This window comes from Sinocyclocheilus grahami, unplaced genomic scaffold, assembly GCF_001515645.1.
Source record: "Sinocyclocheilus grahami isolate Dianchi unplaced genomic scaffold, SAMN03320097.WGS_v1.1 scaffold169.1, whole genome shotgun sequence".
Classification (NCBI taxonomy): Eukaryota; Metazoa; Chordata; class Actinopteri; order Cypriniformes; family Cyprinidae; genus Sinocyclocheilus; species Sinocyclocheilus grahami.
In genome coordinates this window covers 954,111-974,483 of record NW_015505348.1, presented here as the reverse complement: position 1 = coordinate 974,483, position 20,373 = coordinate 954,111, and the positions used below count along the sequence as shown (strand labels likewise).

The window sequence follows — 20,373 nt, the reverse complement described above, 5'->3', positions numbered from 1 at the left end:
CACTTTTGATGGGTTTTAAAATTATCTAATGGCATTGATTCACAGCAGGATTGTGAATTCATTTCATTCCGTTCCTGTAGGTGTTTTTGCTTTTTTTATATATATATTTTGGGGCGGGGGTTGGACCGACTGATGGAAATGTTCAGCATAATGATCTGTTTAATCAATATTTATCTTTCATAAAAGGTCTTAAATAAGACTAGGGGTTAGAAAACCAAACCTTTCTGTTGGTGCGATTAAAAAAATATCAGGTGGACTGAATTGTTTGAACGATATTTCCATGGATGAAGATGAATAACATCATGTGCTGGAGTCATAATTATTTTCAAAATACTTTTGTACTGTTATGTATGCTTGTGGTGACTGATCTGAAGTATTTTCCGGTCCCAGGTCACGCAAAAGTATTAAAAGCAGTTTACTAAATGATATATTTTCCACGGATTGTTGGAGCCATTTCCGTGTTTTGCGACTGAGGGCTAAATCGTTTGATTGGTAAATTATTTTAAATAATAAAAATACTTTTTTGACCTGTTTATAAGGGGTTAAGACATGCCGCATTTTTACGCCTGGAGTCTGTGTGGCATTTTAAGATGTTACGAATCTCAGTCTATTAGCATTTCCCCTTAAAGTGTGATCATCTTAGTGAAATTTTGGTGAAAATATGAATTTTCGTTGGCGAAAAGGTCCATTGGTATCAGTGAAGCCATGAAGAAGGCACTGTAAAACCAAGCAGCTTTTTATTGGCCAAAGTGCAAAATTTGTGTGAATCTGTTGCGAAATCTGCAAGCGGTATTTAACTTAATTTCGCCAGCAAAAATTTGCCAGATTATAGTAGCTAAATGAAACCACACCTTTAATCCTTTTAAGGCAGAATGTGGCTGTATACGGGTAGAGGCTTTGTTGCCTGACAAAAAAAAAAACGGCCTTCCTTTTGTGCCCTTTATTTCAGAAGGAATTGTAAAAACTGCAGTAATTTTTGGTGCTTGCCTCTCGAAACATAAACTTGCACACCTGTTCTCCCATTCCAACATTTCTTGAGTAGTTTGAGTGATGTGTCGGTGTTCGGAATGGAAATATGTGCACAGCCCTGAATACACGGTAGAATGGTACTACTGGAAACAAACGTTATTTCAATCCACAAACAAGGGTTATTAAACTGTAAATGAGCACGATAGAAAACTGTACAGTGTGTGTTCTCTAATCTCTCCAGCACGTCTCTCTCTCTCTCTTATTTTCTTTCAGGCGCTGTGCTGTCGTATTGTTCAAGTAACATGTTCAATTTCAACTGCATTCAATAAAGTTCGCATGGCCTCATGTGCAGCCTGCTCAGTTTGAGTGATGTGTCGGTGTTCGGAATGGAAATATGTGCACAGCCCTGAATACACGGTAGAATGGTACTACTGGAAACAAACGTTATTTCAATCCACAAACAAGGGTTATTAAACTGTAAATGAGCACGATAGAAAACTGTACAGTGTGTGTTCTCTAATCTCTCCAGCACGTCTCTCTCTCTCTCTCTTATTTTCTTTCAGGCGCTGTGCTGTCGTATTGTTCAAGTAACATGTTCAATTTCAACTGCATTCAATAAATTTCGCATGGCCTCATGTGCAGCCTGCTGATTATTGTTTGACTTGAATGAATATGTAATAAAATGTCATCAATATTTGCAACAATGCATAGCCTACTAAAATTTTTGTAGTTACTAGAAACACTGCACACTTAAATAGAAGTATGAGTGCTAGAATAATAATAAACTATTTTAGAAATTTAAGAGGATCTGTCAAGAGTCCTGTCAAGAGAAAATATTCAAAAAATCTCTTGCATTATCCGTAAACACGGTGTTGAAGTAATCTAAGGTGTTTGTAGCCAACATTGTGGATTTTTTTAGAACGTTTCTTCTTGAATTTTTCATTCCATCAACACTTTTAAAGCATCAATGATTCATAACTTACAAATGAGTGTTTCATAATACTAAAATGGTTTAATTTGAGTTCGTATATCATTGTTCAAGACTCTAACAGCCTTAATGAAAGCGACAATAGATAATTTACCTCAGATCTTGAAAATAACTTAAAGGAAACAAAAACGTTCAAACTGTGACCTACGAGTGAACAATTAAGTGTATTGTATGACAAAGACTGTAACAGTCACTGAGTATGTATTTTGAATAATGTTAAAATCGTTTAATCAGTAATAATTTGATTGTGTACTTACATATTTAGCTGCAGTGCGTTTGCCGAGAGAACCCGTCCATACGCCCTTCTGATTGGCTGATGAATGAATTTTAATAATAAAATAATTTAAATTGATATTACTATTATTTTTATTATAGAATTTCACTTTTACATTCAACTTTTGCCATTCTAAGACACAACTAAATACAAAAATAAAATCAAATGTTAAAAGTATAAAATAAAATAGTGTAAATAAGTACAGCAGGTCATCTGATATTTTACAAGCATGAGGCAGAGTGCTGACAGGTGACTCGCGACCGGAAGTTGATGTCACACGGTATCGCTCAGGTGTGGGTTGGGTTAAGACTGTACTTTACTGTGGATGCGTACATGCCTTCTGAAACAATATACGAGAGACATTTATTCAGCCATTCAAGAGCATTCCTGACATCTCTGGTGAGTTGATTTATGTTCTTGGGCGAGTTGTAGTAATATTTGTTTAGTCTAATTTAGTAGAATGAAAGATTTAAATACTTAATTAGGCGCTAGTCTTTCTGGTGTACATTAGTGTGTGTGTGTTCAGGGTGTATTGTGAATCCAATTGTGGATTATGCTTTCACTTTACTTAGACTAAATGTATTGATCAAGAGAAAAACGAATGAAAGAAGAAACGACTGCTAAATAGATGTACAATATTATATTTGCACTTTTAAAATGGCTCCAAAAAGTATTTGTACGCTTCAAAATATCTAAATATCAAACCAAATTGCATTCATTTTTGAATAACAACAGCACAAGCACAAGTCCGAAGCATTTGAAATGATAAAACAATATATGTATTGTTCAGAATGAGGACGAAAACTATTAACTTTGTCATTGTCAAATGATGCTGCTCAGTTAATGTGATGAAATTCACCTTTGCTTTGGTTAATTTAATAGGACACTTGTGAGGACTTAATACATCTACTAAAAATCAGCAGTTGAGTAAATGTAATTGCAAAACCAACTCAGAAAAGTGATTTAGAAAAACATTTCTGTGATATTTTGTTGATATATACACATTTTAAGCATGATTCCCAGCATTTTTGGGGGGGCCACTGTAATGTGTGACATATCACACTTAAAACACTGAGATGAACTCAACAGCTCCTCAAGTCCTGCTCAGACTTGCCTGAACGCTGGAAGGGAATGCTGCTTTTTTTCACGCCTGTCTGTTTACCCAAGTCTTCATGTGGTGCACTTACTCTTACTCACTTACCTGCACTTTTAGGCTGAATACAATTTTTTACTGCCGTGGTTTGCAAAATATTTACTATAGTAGTGGTACTATTGCATTTTTGTTGTTGTTGTTCTACAAAGAGCTTTAAGCTTTAACTGATGCACGCCACCTCCAGCATTCACTATAATAAAGCGTATTTGTTTTAGGGAATTGAATGAACAAAGGCCTAACCCCATGAACTGGGTGTGTTTTTCCAACGTAAAAGTATTTCGCAATATAAGTGACACATGGAGTGTCATTGAAAAGCTCTAGGTTAATGAATCGCTGAGTGTTAGTTCAACCTGATCCACTTGAATACTCAGAAACCATTATCTTAAAGGTCAGTTAAAAAGGCCTATATTTATACGTGAAGCTGGAATTACAAGTTGTGCAAAGTGACAGTATGACATAACAGATATTAAAGTGATTTTATAGCTTTAACTTTTGTAATGAACACAACGTGTCATGAGGGTCTGTAGATGAGCTGTCATTGATATCACTTCCTGTTTCATGTTTTTTGTTCTGTTTTTTTTCTTCACATGACTTTGGATTTGGCAAATAAATAAATAATGAAATATGTCAAACTTCTGGTTTACTTTTCAAGAAATGCATTACTTTAATGAGGCTTTTTTTTTTGCTTCATTATCATATCAGGACAGCTGTGTCACCCTGACAGTTTTTACTTTATTTCCCCAAAAATATTACAAATATTTTTTTTTTATCTTAGAAGAGCTGCATTTAAGTAATTGTATTTACACATTGAATTCACATTTTATGATATGATAAATGTATAATCACTTTTTTCTACTTTTTAATGAATAAAAATAAATAAATTAGTGCCTCTATTTATTATTTCAAAACCTTTTTAAAATGTATAATCATTATTATTAGTTTATAGTTAATGCTACAGACTTATATATCAGTTAGGTAGCAATAATTAAGAATTTGATTGTTCAAATAAATAAAAAGCATCTTAATTTTTCTTTTCTAGTGTATAAATATATATGTTGGATGACAATATTTAAGGTACTGTATGTACAAATTGCATTTTTAATCAATCTTTCAATAAAATAAAACAATGGAATAAAGTGCCTTATTTTATCATTTGAAAACTCATAATTTGAAAATATATATATATATATTAGTAACACTATTTTATTAGTACTGTCAAACGATTAATGGCGATTAATCGCATCCAAAATAAAAGTGTGTGCTGTTTATATTTATTATGTATTTATAAATACACACATGCATGCATGCATGCATATATTTCAGAAAAATGTTGTTTATATATTAAATATATTTTTATATAAAATAAAATAAATTATATGAATATAAGTATATACATGTAAATACATGTAATATTTTCAAAATATATACTGTATGTGTGTGTAGTTATATATACAGAATAAATATACACACGCATAAATTATGAAAACAAAAACTTTTATTTTGGATGCAATTAATCGCCATTAATAATTTGACAGCACTACTTTTTATTATCATTTATCATCAAATACAGTTAATGCTGCACACTGTTGGCAAGTATGCAAATCTTGGATGTGTTTGAAACTGTTCAAGTCTCCGAGATCCGTGAGAATGTGAACATTTGGGAGAGGTTCGTCCAATAAGTCCTTACTCAGCAATGATTCGATTGATGAACACACTCTTTAAAGGCATGAGTAACAGCAAACCTGTCTGCAGTGAAGTGAATGATTCATTGGATTCATCCTGTAGCCCTGTACTTGACTAACCAGTAACTGTTTTGATTAGGCAAAGTAGAATAAAACCATGGTCACTTATTTTGCTGCACTCACATTTTCCTCAGAAAATCATGCCAGACTTCTATTTTACATGCTATTTTCTTCTATTTCACAGTTTTAGGTCATTATGTCTTGATCTTGAACTTTTGGATGTTGCTCAGCCGTGCAGTCAAGAGCATCTCCTTTGAATGTAAACATCTCAAACGTGTCAAACGCTTAGGAATGATCGCACACTGCCTCACGCGAACACGCAGCAGTGTTTAAGCTGCTCGTTTTCTCCCTCAGGCATCAACAATTTCAGGTATCCTCATACCCCAATCCACACATGTCTCAGCCTGCGTCCTTGTTTAAGTCCTTGCACACATCCAGCCCAAACTGAGCGCGAACACGACCCGTGTTTCTTGTTTTCAATGCTGGGAGAGCACAAATTGCTGTGATCTGTCAGCGTGCTGCATTGGTGCAACAACAATGAGTCACCGTTGAATTCCCGATGTTAAATACAGTATTGCGAAGACTGTTTAGGTAAAGCAGCTTTGAGTCGAGGTGTTTACTGAGGGATGAGTTTAAGTGGGGGGTTTAGTTTTCTATTGTTACGCTCCATTCGGAGTTTACAGTTCAGTGCAGTTCATGCAGGAACAGGCCTTTAGGTGAATCTTCATGTTTGGGAAGTAGGATCAAATTAATGTGTGTCTTTTGAAATAGATCTTAGTTTAATGCTGTTTTTGTTCTACAGATGTAGACAGGACGGCGGACGAGTTTCATTTCCAGCACTTCAGCATTCTGCATCATGGTCTACCACCTCCAGCCACGAAAAAACTCAAGCGATAAACGTATATGTTGGATACGGACGCCTACATAATGCAGTCGGCCATGGAAAACATGATTTAAAAGCTGATTTGTTTTTTTCCCCCCTGAAGTATCAATTTTATAGTTTTTTTTTTTAGCCATGTATTGTCCTCTGTTGTTCTTCATCGTCCTGCATGGCATCTTCCTGGTGTGTGCCTACAATGGATGGAGCAGTCTGAAAAGTATCCCACGAAAAACCATTCAGTATGAGGGTAAGGTTAATTTTCATTGAGTTTATAAAGGTGTATAACTGTCTTCAACCCTGTTACCTACGTAATGGTCAAGCAAATACTTTGCTGTATGGGAAATATGTATAAAACTGCTAGTTTATCAAGAATATTTAGTAATAAAACTAGTAACTTCTAAGTATTAGTTTAATTTTCACATTACCTGCAACTTTCAAAATTAAGGTAAGATTAATGTTCGTTGAGATTATAACTGTGAGCTAAATATCAGTCTTCAACCCTGTTACCTACGTTCTTGTAAGAAGGAATTATCAAACAAATATGTTGCTTTATTGAAAATATGTAGTTTTTATATAACTGCTTGTTTACTAAGAAAATATGGTACCAAACTAGTAAGTACTAGCTTAATTTGCAACCCTGTTACTTGCAACTTTTAATATGAACCCTGTTATTTGCAACGCATTCTAGATTATTGATTGATTGATTGATCGATTGTATAAACTTGTTTTTTATATACATGTTTGTTGCTAGAAAATTGAAAAAAAATCACATGTTGATAACAAGGTTGAAAAATTCCAATCCTTATAGAAAATGAATGGAAATAAAATTACTCACATATTGTTTACAAATATATTTAATATTTACATTGACTACCTGAAGTTGATGATCAAACAGCTTCCGATGATAAAGCACCTCTTTTTTCATTGCCTTTTTTTTTGTTTAACTCTATTTAAACCCTGATTGTGGAACATCTCCACCCTGAGAGCAAATTAACTTGTTTACTAAGAAAATATGGTACCAAACTAGTAAGTACTAGCTTAATTTGCAACCCTGTTACTTGCAACTTTTAATATGAACCCTGTTATTTGCAACGCATTCTAGATTATTGATTGATTGATTGATCGATTGAATAAACTTGTTTTTTATATACATGTTTGTTGCTAGAAAATTGAAAAAAAATCACATGTTGATAACAAGGTTGAAAAATTCCAATCCTTATAGAAAATGAATGGAAATAAAATTACTCGCATATTGTTTACAAATATATTTAATATTTACATTGACTACCTGAAGTTGATGATCAAACAGCTTCCGATGATAAAGCACCTCTTTTTTCATTGCCTTTTTTTTTGTTTAACTCTATTTAAACCCTGATTGTGGAACATCTCCACCCTGAGAGCAAATGAACAATTTCAATTGTTCAATTTCAATGTAATTCTTGGTTATGATACTTCAATGACAATAGATAAGGCATTGTTGTTCAACTCACATGTATGTTTTTGTCCTTAGATAACAATGTGATCACATTTAAAGAGGAAGGTGTTTGGAATTACTCCACAATGCTGATTAGGGAGGATCTGGGTTTGCTGGTGTTGGGGGCGAGAGAAGCCATCTACACCCTTGACATAAACGATATCAGCGTTGCAAAGTCTAAGGTGCCGGTTTGGTTTCCTTTCCTTTATCTCTTGGCAACAATATAACACAATTCTTTGACCCTGTTTCAAAACGGCATGTCTGTATTGATTTTTCTCCACCCATCAGGTGCTTTGGAAAGTAACAGAGGAGAAACAAAAGGAATGCACCTCTAAAGGAAAACATCCTGACGTGAGTAAATATCTCTGTAACTGCCACACATGCTCACTGACACATAAACACATGCAAATACTCTGAAAAATGGAAAAAAAATTATGCATCTGATTGATTATCTTTTCAGATCGACTGTCGAAACTATGTACGGATGCTGCATCAAATGAACGACAGCGTGATGTACATGTGTGGGACAAATGCTTTTAGCCCCACCTGCGATTACATAGTAAGTGACATGACCACATAATAAAAAATAATAATTGTATCATAAAAGAATATTCAATTGTAAAGACAACAAAATTAAATGATTGTTTCCAAAATTTAAAAACATGGCTTTTACATTGTCATTGTACTCACTGTTTGCATCTCGTAATCTATCACTTTCTTCCTGGTTTGTGTGAGATTAGGATTCATGTGATCCATCAGGTGCTAGTGTCATGCAGTTAAAAAAACAAGATTAAAAACACCTTGTTTTCATTGTGTTTGAACAGACGTATGGTGACGGGCAGCTGAAACTAGAGGGAAAGCAGGAAGACGGGAGGGGGAAATGTCCTTTCGATCCATTCCAGAGATCCTCTTCCGTCATGGTTGGTATGTATGTCTTTCTTTTTTCAGATAGTTTAAAGGGGTCGTATGATGCGATTTCAAGTTTTCCTTTCTCTTTGGAGTGTTACAAGCTGTTCGTGAATAGATAAGATCCCTAAAGTTGCAAAGACTAAAGTCTCAAACCCAAAGAGATATTCTTTATAAAAGTCAAGACTCGTCCACACCTACTGCAGCCATGGTTTTATGTTTACGCGGCGCGATGCAACACAATGCGTAAAAAGACAGTATTAGTAATTATAATTCGTAATTATGTCCCCATTGGATGCAACAAATGCCTCGTTTATAATGGGTTTTAATGTTTTTGTCTCGTCGCTCCGGCCGGACAAGGCATCACAGTATGGGAGGGGCGTAACATTTCCGTCACACGGTTGAGGTATTCGGCCAATCACAACGCACTAGATAGCTGGCCAATCACAGCACACCTTGCTTTTCAGACCGATGAGCTTTGTAAAAATCAATGCGTTTCAGAAAGGCAGGGCATAGAGGAGAAACAATAATGTACAGTATGTGGAAAATAATGTGTTTTTTGAACCTTAAACTGCATAAACACATTTCATTATACCAAATACACAAAATAATGTTCTTTTTAGCAACATCATATGACCCCTTTAAATGTTTTGTGGGGAAAAAATAAAAATAACCAAATAAAAATTGTAATATATATATACTGTATATAAAATACATTTTATTTATTTATTTAATTTATTTATTTTTGTCACAGATCAAGACCTGTATTCTGCCACATCCTTAAACTTTCTGGGTTCAGAGCCGGTTATTCTCCGCACCTCTCCCATTTCACTGCGGACAGTGTTTAAGAGCTCTTGGCTCAATGGTATGTCAGATGTTACGACAAAACGTCATCTAGAAAACAAAGACTAATTACAGGTTTCATTATTAGTAAAATAATGAAAGGCCTTGTGTGAATATCCTATTTTATATTTAGCTTTAATAACAGAACATGTCATATCAATTATAGAATTTGATTAACATTTAAGTTTAAAAATTGTTTAGAATTTTTTAGTAAAAAACAATTGTCAAAAAAGGTAACTATTGTTCAAAATGATGCCATTAACATAAGAAATTTGTCTCAGAATCGGTGTTATTTTAGTATTATTTATATGATGTTGCAGTATTTATAATTATTTATAATTATCTTTTTTTAATTTTGTATGCTTTCGTAATTTTTTTATAATTTTTTTATTTTTATATATAGCTATTTCTATTTCAGCTTAAACTTATTTCAGTTAGTTGTCAAGGCTACATTTCCTCTTTTTTTTTTGGAAATTTTTCATCTTTTATTTACTTTTATTTTCCTTACCAAAACAATTTAGTTTTAGTTACCATTACCAATAGTTTAGTCATATCAACACCTCAATATCAGCACTGCTTCGAACAAAGTGAAAATCACATTTTTTCTACCCACTCAAGAGCCAAACTTCATCTACATGGATGTGGTCCCAGAAAGCGAGGACAGTCCTGAGGGTGACGATGACAAAGTCTACATGTTCTTCAGTGAGAACGCCGTGGAGTACGACTTTTACAACAAGCTTGTGGTGTCGCGTGTTGCCAGAGTCTGCAAGGTAATACTTCACAGATCCCTTTACCTTGGCATATTTAGCCATGATCTAATAAAGACATTTCATTCCTTATTCTGCAGGGTGACATGGGTGGTCAAAGGACCCTCCAGAGGAAATGGACCTCTTTCTTGAAGGCTCGTCTGGACTGCTCTGTCCCTGAACCCAGCCTGCCCTACATCATACAGGACGTCTTTCATGTCCGCCACAAGAAATGGAGGAAAAGTGTCTTTTATGCTGTTTTCACCTCTCAGTCGTAAGTTTAGGTTTTTTTTCCCGCACATTCTGTATCTGAATTTGCTCAATTGTTTAGTTATTTACTATTTCCTATTAAGTCTTCACCACATAGTTCACTGTGTAGAGTACAGGTGCAGTCACATTAAGGAAATTTTGACGAAATTTCAAACCAAGCAGCTTTTTGTTGGTCAGTGCTGTGAGTCTGTATGACCAACTTGAACCCATTGTGAAATCTGCTTGGGAAATCTTTCACCTTTGCCTGATTCTTATTAAAATCACTGTATTTCGCCTGTGAAAATTCACAGAACAAATGTAAATGTGACCACACCTTAGAAATGACTGAAAATGAATGAATTTGGACCAGGGTTATTATAAAAAAAACAAGCAAAAACATTTGTGTTACTTGAAATAAAATTATTATGAATATTAATTAAAATATTAAAAAACCATATTTTATTTCAGCTAGACGACAAAGCAAAATTGAGCATTTTTATATAGTTTAACTCGTGTATAGGGATGTAACGATTCACTCCACTCACGATTCGATTCGATTCACGATTTTGATTTCACGATTCGATTCGATTCACGATGTTTTATTTATTTATTTATTTTTTTTACAAAATGAGATTTAAGACAAATTATAAATTAAATGTGTCCTTTTATTATTGCTTGGACAAAATGCTGCACATTTCTTTGTGAAATTGAAATATAAAACTATAATAATATACCAATATTGCACTTGCATATTATTGCTCTTTTGTTGGTTTTGATTGCTTTTATTGTCCTCATTTGTAAGTTGCTTTGGATAAAAGTGCATGCTAAATAACAAAATTTAAATATAATGTAAATGTAAATAACAAAACTAAATTGAAATGTTAAAACAAGCCCCAAATCAAATAAATAACACAAATAAAAGAAATCTCTTCATTTAAACAAGCTAAGGCTTTGTCTGTGCTCTTTCCATTTAAAATTAGAGATTCTTTATTGCTCTTTTGTTGGTTTTGATTGCTTCTATTGTCCTCATTTGTAAGTTGCTTTGGATAAAAGTGCATGCTAAATAACAAAATTGAAATATAATGTAAATGTAAATAACAAAACTAAATTTAAATTTTAAAACAAGCCCCAAATCAAATAAATAACACAAATAAAAGAAATCTCTTCATATAAATAAGCTAAGGCTTTGTCTGTGCTCTTTCCATTTAAAATTAGAGATTCAAATTAATCATGATCCAAACAAAGATGCTGCATACATGAAACATGAGCAGTTTTTAATCTAAGTTGAATTGTATAATTTTGAAATTTGAAGCAAAAACAGAATGGTTTGACTTCAGTTTTGTGAAACTATACATAAAAATATCTGCATGAAACTCCTCTAACTTTATTAAAAGTATGTCATCTTTTGTCAAATTCTTTAAAAAATTATATTTTATAAGCTTTTACATTTTTTTTATTAAAATGACAGAATAAGACAAGTAGAATAAGAAATATGTTACCAATCAAATGAAATCAGTATTAACAAAATTAATTTGTACAGAGGTGGCACAGAAGAACACAAACGTGGCTTGTTGGTGTATTTTCAGACATTTAATGTGACTCAGAGGTGGCATGAGTGCAATTAAATCCATAAATTCATGATGATATTAATGTTTTAAATATAACATTTTGAATATAGAAATATTAAAGGATTTAAATAACTGAAAAGATACTTTAAAAAGGAAACTAAAACTGCCAGCAGGTGGTGGCAAGTCTTATTTTTATCACTGAATCATTCATTCAATTGATTCTTACGAACGGCTGATTCATTCAGGAATGAAGCAAGTGACTGTCTTTATGAATAGGTAATCATGAATCATTGACTAACTAGATTAGTTTAAAAACGCAGTTCATTCATAAACAAAACACCGCTGTGTTTGAGTGGAGACGTGCAGTGGCTCAGCTGTGTCTTTGTTTCAAACTATTTTCGACGACGAAATAGAGCAAAATCAGACAATAATGTTATAGTCAGACAATGTAAGTCACTTAATATTAACTTATTGTTTATTGAATTGTATTGTATTAAATCAGTATCACATTTACAAACTCCCTTAAAAATCATTATAAGCTGTCACTCATCTAAGTTCATCGCGATCTCACATTTATAATCAACGAAGCTCTCTACACTGCACAATGAATCTCTTATTTACACCCTCACCTGTCTACACTTTGCTTATGAAAGGATTCATGAGATATGTCTGTGATGCATTACTCAACACTGCAAAAACACGTAGAAACCTTTGAAGCTCCCCTGAGTGCAATCACAAGTATGATGATGATGATCTGGTCAGTCGCACTGGTGCTCCTAACAAATTTCATAGTCGCACGCAGTAGTTTTCAGTCGCAAATCCAACTGAAATAGTCGCACTGTAGAGCCCTGCATCTAAACGTTTCTAAAGACAGCAAGTTCCCCTCAGACATGAATTCATAAACTACCCCTAAATGAATCGCGATTTGTTTAGCATCTCAACCGATTTGAATCGTCACATATTTGAATCGATTTTCAGCCGGCTCGCGGTTAATTGTTACATCCCTACTCATGTAATTTGACTAAAACTGAAATAAAAATGAATAAAAACTATTTAGACATACTTAAACAATAATTAATAAAATGGCAAATTTAAATGAAAATGCAAAATACCACAAAAAAAACAATTAAAAATTATTTAAAAACTAATTAAAAATATATATTAAAAACTATAATAGTATTTCAATTATGCTTAAATAACACTGATTTGGACAGTTACTGTAAATTGTATGATTCTTACAAAAGGGGCAATTTTCTTCTGACCATAGACACTGCAACATATTTATAGAAAACAGATTTTGATCAGATTTCACACCACATAGGCAACGTGAATTGTAACAACTGGACTTAATGAATTTTGTTAGTGTTGCAGATTGTGAAAAAATTGAATAAAATAAAGTACAAAACAAAACATCTTATCCGCACTTCAGTACACATCAGTATAACTCACTGTAAAATAGCTGCAGACTAAGTAAAGGATATGAGTCACATGTCATATAGATCTGTTTAATGGTAGGACTGATAATTAAAGGATAGTCTGGCTCTTTCCTCCAGTTTAGTCACAGATCTGATATTGTAATTTTAGCCTATAAAAGATGATGATCTGTTTGTGTATGCAGGAGCTCAACAGATCGGTCTTCGGCAGTATGTGCATACGATGTGACTGATATCAGCGAGGTGTTCTCACGTGGCAAATTTAAGACAGAGGTGACTGTGGAAATGTCTGATGTGAAGTGGGTCACGTACAACGGAGAGCTTCCTGTCCCTCGACCAGGAGCTGTGAGTGGTCATTAGTGGTCTTACATAATCTTATAGGGGATGCATGCAATTTTTTTATTTGTTCAATTGTACTGTGGAGAACATCAAAAAATACTGACAGAATAAAAAAAAACATGTTTTCATGGAATATTTTATTGTAATCTGATGGTACAAAATAAATATTTGAGCCTATATATATTAGGGCTGTCAGTTTAATGTCTTAACTTAATTAACTAGTTATGCAAAAATAACGTGATTAAAATGTTTTAACAGTTAACGCACTGGCCCGGCCCCCAGACCTGTACATCATCATACATTTCATACAGTTGACTGTAATATGATGCAGGGCAACAACTACATAAATGCAGTTATGCCCTAAAATTCAAGATATTGGGACAAAAATGCCCCTGTATGAGAGCAATCGCACGAGTGCAAATATGATTTTATACAACAATTCAGTTAATAAGAAGATAGTATTGCGTTATATTTTAAAGGGGTCATATGATGCGATTTCAATTTTTCTTTTCTCTTTGGAGTGTTACAAGCTCTTGGTGCATAAAGAAGATCTGTGAAGTTGCAAAGACTAAAGTCTCAAATCCAAAGAGATATTCTTTATAAAAGTTAAGAGTCAACCACGCCTACCTAAAACGGCTCGTTCTAACACGCCCCCACATATCTACGTCTACGTGTGGGAAGATTTGCATAACGCCACCCAAATGTTCACGCAAAGAAAGAAGGCGTAACTTTTATTCTCGCTGTAGTATTGTTGTTGCCGCTGCCATGTCGTGAAGGCGCTGTGTTTCGTTGTGAAAGCGAAACTACTTTGTTTGGCCTTCCAAAAGAGGACACGACTAGAAATCAGTGGTTAAGTTGTATTTACAACACTGTTCCAGAACAGTTCAACCCAAATATTCAGATGTGTGCAACGCATTTTATGAAGGACTGTTTCCTGATCCTGGTAGAGTAGACTACAATGCCGGCTGTTCTGACTCACAGACTGTAAGTACGTTTTTTATATTTAAAGAATTGTAGGGGCGTAACATTTCCGTCACACGCTTGAGGTATTCGGCCAATCACAACGCACTGGATAGCTGGCCAATCACAGCACACCTCACTTTTCAGACCGATGAGCTTTGTAAAAATCAACGCGTTTCAGAAAGGCGGGGCATAGAGGAGAAACAATAATGTACAGTATGTGGAAAATAATGTGTTTTTTAACTTTAAACTGCATAAACACATTTCATTACACCAAATACACAAAATAATGTTATTTTTTAGCAACATCATATGACCCCTTTAAACACAATATTGTGTTTTTGCTCAATTTTGCCTATAAAAATATTACCTATAAAGCCACAGCAAAATTGTTGTGCGTCTCCGAGCAGCACAGAGTGTTTAGTTTGCGTTTTGAATGAATCGTGTGAACCAATGATTCAAAGGCCCATTCACAGAGTGAACTGTTTACTGAATTCCTGGAAGAATCAGCCGTTTGAAGGAATCAAATGAATGAATGTCTCATAAAGACATTTACCGCCACCTGCTGGCAGTTTTAGTTTCTTCTTTAGAGTGTTATTTCATTTATTTATTTAAAGAAGGAAATAAGGAATAGTTAAAAAAAAATGTTGTCATCATTTACTCGCCCTCATGTACACCTGCTGGCAGTTTTAGTTTCTTCTTTAGAGTGTTATTTCATTTATTTAAAGAAGGAAATAAGGAATAGTTAAAAAAAAATGTTGTCATCATTTACTCGCCCTCATGTCATTTCAAACCTGAATGACTTACTTTCTTTTGCGCTACATAAAAAAAGGTATTTTGAAGACTGTTGGTAACAAAGCTGTTTTGGTTACCAGTGACTTTCATTGCATGAACAAAAAATACTGATGTTTCTCAAATTATCTCCTTTTATGTTTCATAATTTATGTTAGGCCCTTGTAGCCTTAATGTTTATGTGTAATACATTTTATGTTGAATCAAATAAAATATTTCATTATAAAGCTGCTGTTTGCAATGTTTAATTGATACTTTCTCATTTAACACAATAATAGCTTTAAATAATTTTTTGTGGGTATTTTCACATTCAAATTTAGTTTGCGCACCATGCAATTAATTAGATTAAACATTGTAAACTACTGACAGCCCTAATCTTATTTTGATCTGCCAATACTCATCTTCACAGTGTATCAACAATGCAGCGAGGAGCTCAGGAATAATGCGGTCGCTGGACCTCCCCGATAAAACCCTACAGTTCATCCGAGACCGCCCCCTCATGGATGACGCCGTCCGACCAATCACAGGCAAGCCCCTGCTGCTCAAGAGTGGCCCGCTGTTGACCCGCCTCGTCGTAGACCACGTAACTGCATCGGACGGACAGTCCTATCCTGTGATGTTTGTCGGGACAGGTGAGACTCCCATTCACCTCTCAGAGCAGCTCTTTACTGTCGGTTAGAGGGTGTGTGTGTGTGTGTGTGTGTGTGTGTGTGTGTGTAAACAGTCCTTCACAGGAATGTTAATTGTACTTTGGACTGAGCTGTTTAAATTACAACCTATTGAATTTGTTGTTTTTACGTTAAATAATGTTGAAAAGCTGGATTTTGTAATGCAAGTCAATTGTTTTCTGTTTTCAATCAGAAAACGGTTATGTGCAGAAAGCAGTGAACTATGATGGAGAAATACACATTATCAAAGAAGTAAAACTGTTTCAGAATGCTGAGCCAATTGATGTCCTAAGACTTCACCAGAATCAGGTACGCAAAACTGTGACTGTGCCTAAACTGTGACTAAAACATGTGCCAAATCGGTTGTGCGGATCACTCCGCTGTGGCGACCCCTGATAAAAAGGGAGCAAGCCGGAGGAAGAGAGAGTTATATTTAGACTCACAGACTCTCTGTTTGATTGGATTCTGATTCATTTGGGTATTATTCAGTAATAATGTCCATTTATTTCCATATGAAAGGAATTTTCTCTAAAGGGCACTGATTCAAATTTCATAATTTTTAACTATAAATTAAAAGAACTGGCTCGTATGAATCATACATTTCGGGAATTGGGCTACACTGATTGTGCTGTGTGTTTATGATTCACTAAAAAGAAGCGGTCAGTTGTTAATGACTTGTTAAAACTACATAGTCACATGTGCTTTGTCATGTTTTGTTTTGAAAAGTGACGTGACGTGGCTAAGTATGGTGACCCATACTTGGAATTAGTGCTCTGCATTTTAACCCATCCAAAGTGCGCACACACACACAGCAGTGAACACACACACACCGTGAACACACACCCGGAGCAGTGGGCAGCCATTTTTATGCTGCGGCGCCCGGGGAGCAGTTGGGGGTTCGGTGCCTTGCTCAAGGGCACCTCAGTCGTGGTATTGAAGGTGGGAGAGAGCGCTGTACATTCACTCCCCCCACCTACAATCCCTGCCGGTACGAGACTCGAACCCACAACCTTTGGGTTAAGAGTCCGACTCTCTAACCATTAGGCCACAACTTCCCCATAAAAGCTTAAACAAAATGACAAAGGTTTAAGTAATGAGTCATTTTCATATAATAACTTGATTATTTTTGTAACAATTCTAAGTGCCAATTGTTAGAAAGATAAAGTGGAGGAATATTTTTTTGTTGCATGTTTATCAAGAAACAATGCATGAATCAGCACAAGTTGTTTGTTTTGTCCAGTTGTATGCTGGCTCTGCATCTGGGGTTGTCCAGATGCCCGTCAGCAACTGCAATCGTTATTCTTCCTGTCTGGACTGTGTGCTGGCCAGAGACCCTTACTGTGCCTGGGACGTCCCAGCCCAACGGTGCTCTAGAGTACCCACATCACCTGAGGACGGAAAAAGGTAAAGCACTCACACACAAGTACAATCCCATATCAAGGAAAAATTGCCAAAAAATATTTGTTTATTGATTTAACCACTGTTTTGAATATCTAAAATCTACTGGACTATATACGTGTATAAATAACATATACTGACAGTTAACATCAAACCTTTTGCATTTCAGCAATCTGATACAAAGTCTAAAGGACGGGGACGCCACTCGATGCCCAACAATTGGTATTTATCATCTTTTTTTTCCTGATTCAATATTAAAGGAATAGTTCATTCAAAAATGAAGATTGGCTGAAAATGTACTCACCCTCAGGTCATCCAAGAGTTTGTTTCTTTATCAGAACAGATTTGGAGAAATTTAGCATTACATCAGTTCCTCACCAGTGGATGCTCTGCAGTGAATGGGTGCCGTTAGAATGAGAGTCCAAACAGCTGATAAAAACATCACAATAATCCACAAAACTCCAGTCCATCAATTAATGTCTTATGAAGTGAAAAGTTGCATGTTTGTCAGAAACAAATCAATCATTAACACGTTTTTAACTTTACAACCGTTGCTTCTGGCCAAAATACGAGGCCGCAATCCATAATGACACTTCCTGCAGTGAAAAGGTCCGTCTGTTGTCCTCTCATTTCAAAATGAGAAATATTTGTTTAGAACCGTTTTTGCTTGTAAACAGAGCTTGATCTGTGCAGATTTCTCTCCTGATTCAGCCTACGCGACTTTTTCACTGTAGAAAGAAATACTATAGATGGGGGACTATTTTTTCTGCTTCACAAAACATTAATTGATGAACTGGAGTGGTGTTGATTACTTTTGGATTATTGTGATGTTTTTATCAGCTGTTTGGGCTGTCATTCTGACGGCACCCATTCACTGCAGAGGACCCATTGTTCAAAATTTCTCCCAATCTGTTCAAATGAAGAAAAAACTCATCTTGAATGGCGCCGCTTTTAAAATCAGGGTTATATTTAACATATTTTTTCTCTTCATCAGCTCCCATGGAACCAAAGATCCGCAGCCTAGTGCTAGGAAACAACATAAGGTTGCTGTGTTATCCAGACTCTAACTTGGCCCAGGTCAATTGGAACTTTGCTGGAAAGCCACTTCCCTACTCAGACAGGAAGTATACTATTTATAACGTTGGCATCCTTATCTACAACGCCTCTGCCGCTGATGCAGGACGCTACACCTGCACGTCAGTCGAGTGGGTGAAAGGGAGAGACTACACCCAAACGCTGGCCATTTATGACTTGCGTGAACAATCAGCAGTAGTTGTGACAGATAAGATCAAGGCCACACTGGGAATCCTTCCTGAAAGCCACACGACATCATCAGGTTTGCATAAATCCGAAGAGCCTCCATGGCATTCAAAAACTGTGAGCAGTGAGAGTAAATGGATAGTAATGCAAGTGGCGTTGGCCATGCTGTCAGTTATGATGGCATGTCTGCTGATCTGGAACCTGTACATGGGCCACATCTCTCCATTTATGTGCTGTGGGAGGCAACTAATCAAAAGCCCCAGGAATCTTCCAGAAAGGGAATACATGCACACAGGAAATGATGCTGTGGACAGTAAACAGCAAATGGTCAGGTTGTGTGTCACAACGAACAGTGCTCTAGAAGCCACTAGCTTCCACGGGAATACCACCAAAGGGGATACGCCAACAGACGTTTGTGTTTTTAAGTACATTACAGACGAGTCGGAGATCTAAGATTTTGATTTTACATGATAATTTTGTATAATTTTTATACTTATTTATTTTTATTAATAATAAAAAAATTACATTTTTTGCATAATTACTGTTTAAAATGCTAAGTAGAATTAGAACTAATTGAAATTCAAAGAAATGCATACATTTTTAACTTGAAAAGCAAAGTTTGTCAAGACAATGTTCAGTTAACATAGCTTTGTTAGAAAATGTAGGTACATTTGCTGCCTTATTAAGGTAAACATCTTACCAATTAGTAGCCGCGTCCAAAATCACATACTGTTTGAGTAGCTATTAAATTTAATAGGGAAGTGCTTTGCATCATTCACTCAGTACCTTGGCCTAGATCAGAATTTTTTTGGTGCTGTAACCCGGTGTTGTACTCAAGTACACATTTCTTAACAACTATGTCTCTTCTCTCTCTGTTTCACCTCAATTTAAGGGATCGTTCACCCAAAAAATGATTTTTCAAGCTCTATAATGGCAGTGAATGGGTGCAGAGATTTTGAAGCCCAAAAAAGTGCATCCATCCATCATAAAAAGTGCCCCACGCGGCTCTGGGGGGTTAATAAAGGCCTTCTAAAGTAAATCGATGCATTTGTGTAAGAAAATTATCCATATTTAAAACTTTATAAACTGTAATCTCTAGCTTCCGCTAACTGTCGTATGCACGTTCAGGAGAGGGTGGTGTTCCAGTGAATGACGGAGGACGCAGGTGTAGCGTGAGCTCCGGTCAGAATATGCTAGTCTCGTGAGAACATAGTTTCTTTACAAATCCTCCTTTTTACTTCTAATTCGTGACCGGTGTTTTGTTTTGCTCTCTCTTGTGCGCTTCCACGTTCATCTACATCCTACGTCATCCTCTGGAATGTGAACGCACTTTCAACAGGAAGCTAGACATTATGGTTTAAAATATGGATATTTTTCTTACACAGACACATCGATTCACTTCAGAAGGCCTTTATTAACCTCCCAGAGCTGTGTGGAGCCATGGTTTTTTTTTTTTTTGATGGATGGATGGATGCACATTTTTGGGCTTCAAAATCTCAGCCACCATTTACTCTCATTATAAAGCTTGGAAGAGCCAGGATATTTTTTTATATAACTCCGATTGTATTCCTCTGAAAGAAGAAAATCATATACACCTAGGATGGCTTGAGGGTTAGTAAATCATGGGGCAATTTTCATTTTTGGGTGAGCTATTCCTTTAATACTATGATTTTGGACATGCTACTAATTTCGCCTACTATATATTAGGGAAGTATGCATATTTAGAAGCAG

General features: G+C 35.4%; 1 protein-coding gene across 1 annotated transcript; it reads left to right on the top strand.

Moving 5' to 3' along the window:
- Nucleotides 1-2,497: 2,497 nt before the first annotated feature.
- Nucleotides 2,498-19,095, top strand: LOC107593332 (semaphorin-4E-like). The gene is made up of 15 exons (XM_016283014.1): nucleotides 2,498-2,630; nucleotides 5,929-6,253; nucleotides 7,517-7,662; nucleotides 7,769-7,831; nucleotides 7,941-8,039; nucleotides 8,305-8,404; nucleotides 9,141-9,251; nucleotides 9,848-9,999; nucleotides 10,077-10,249; nucleotides 13,411-13,570; nucleotides 15,726-15,948; nucleotides 16,178-16,293; nucleotides 17,225-17,388; nucleotides 17,552-17,604; nucleotides 18,377-19,095. Exons 2-15 carry the CDS (start codon nucleotides 6,142-6,144, stop codon nucleotides 19,093-19,095), a joined length of 2,391 nt encoding a protein of 796 aa, XP_016138500.1. The 5' UTR covers nucleotides 2,498-2,630; nucleotides 5,929-6,141.
- The last annotated feature ends 1,278 nt before the right edge of the window (nucleotides 19,096-20,373 follow it).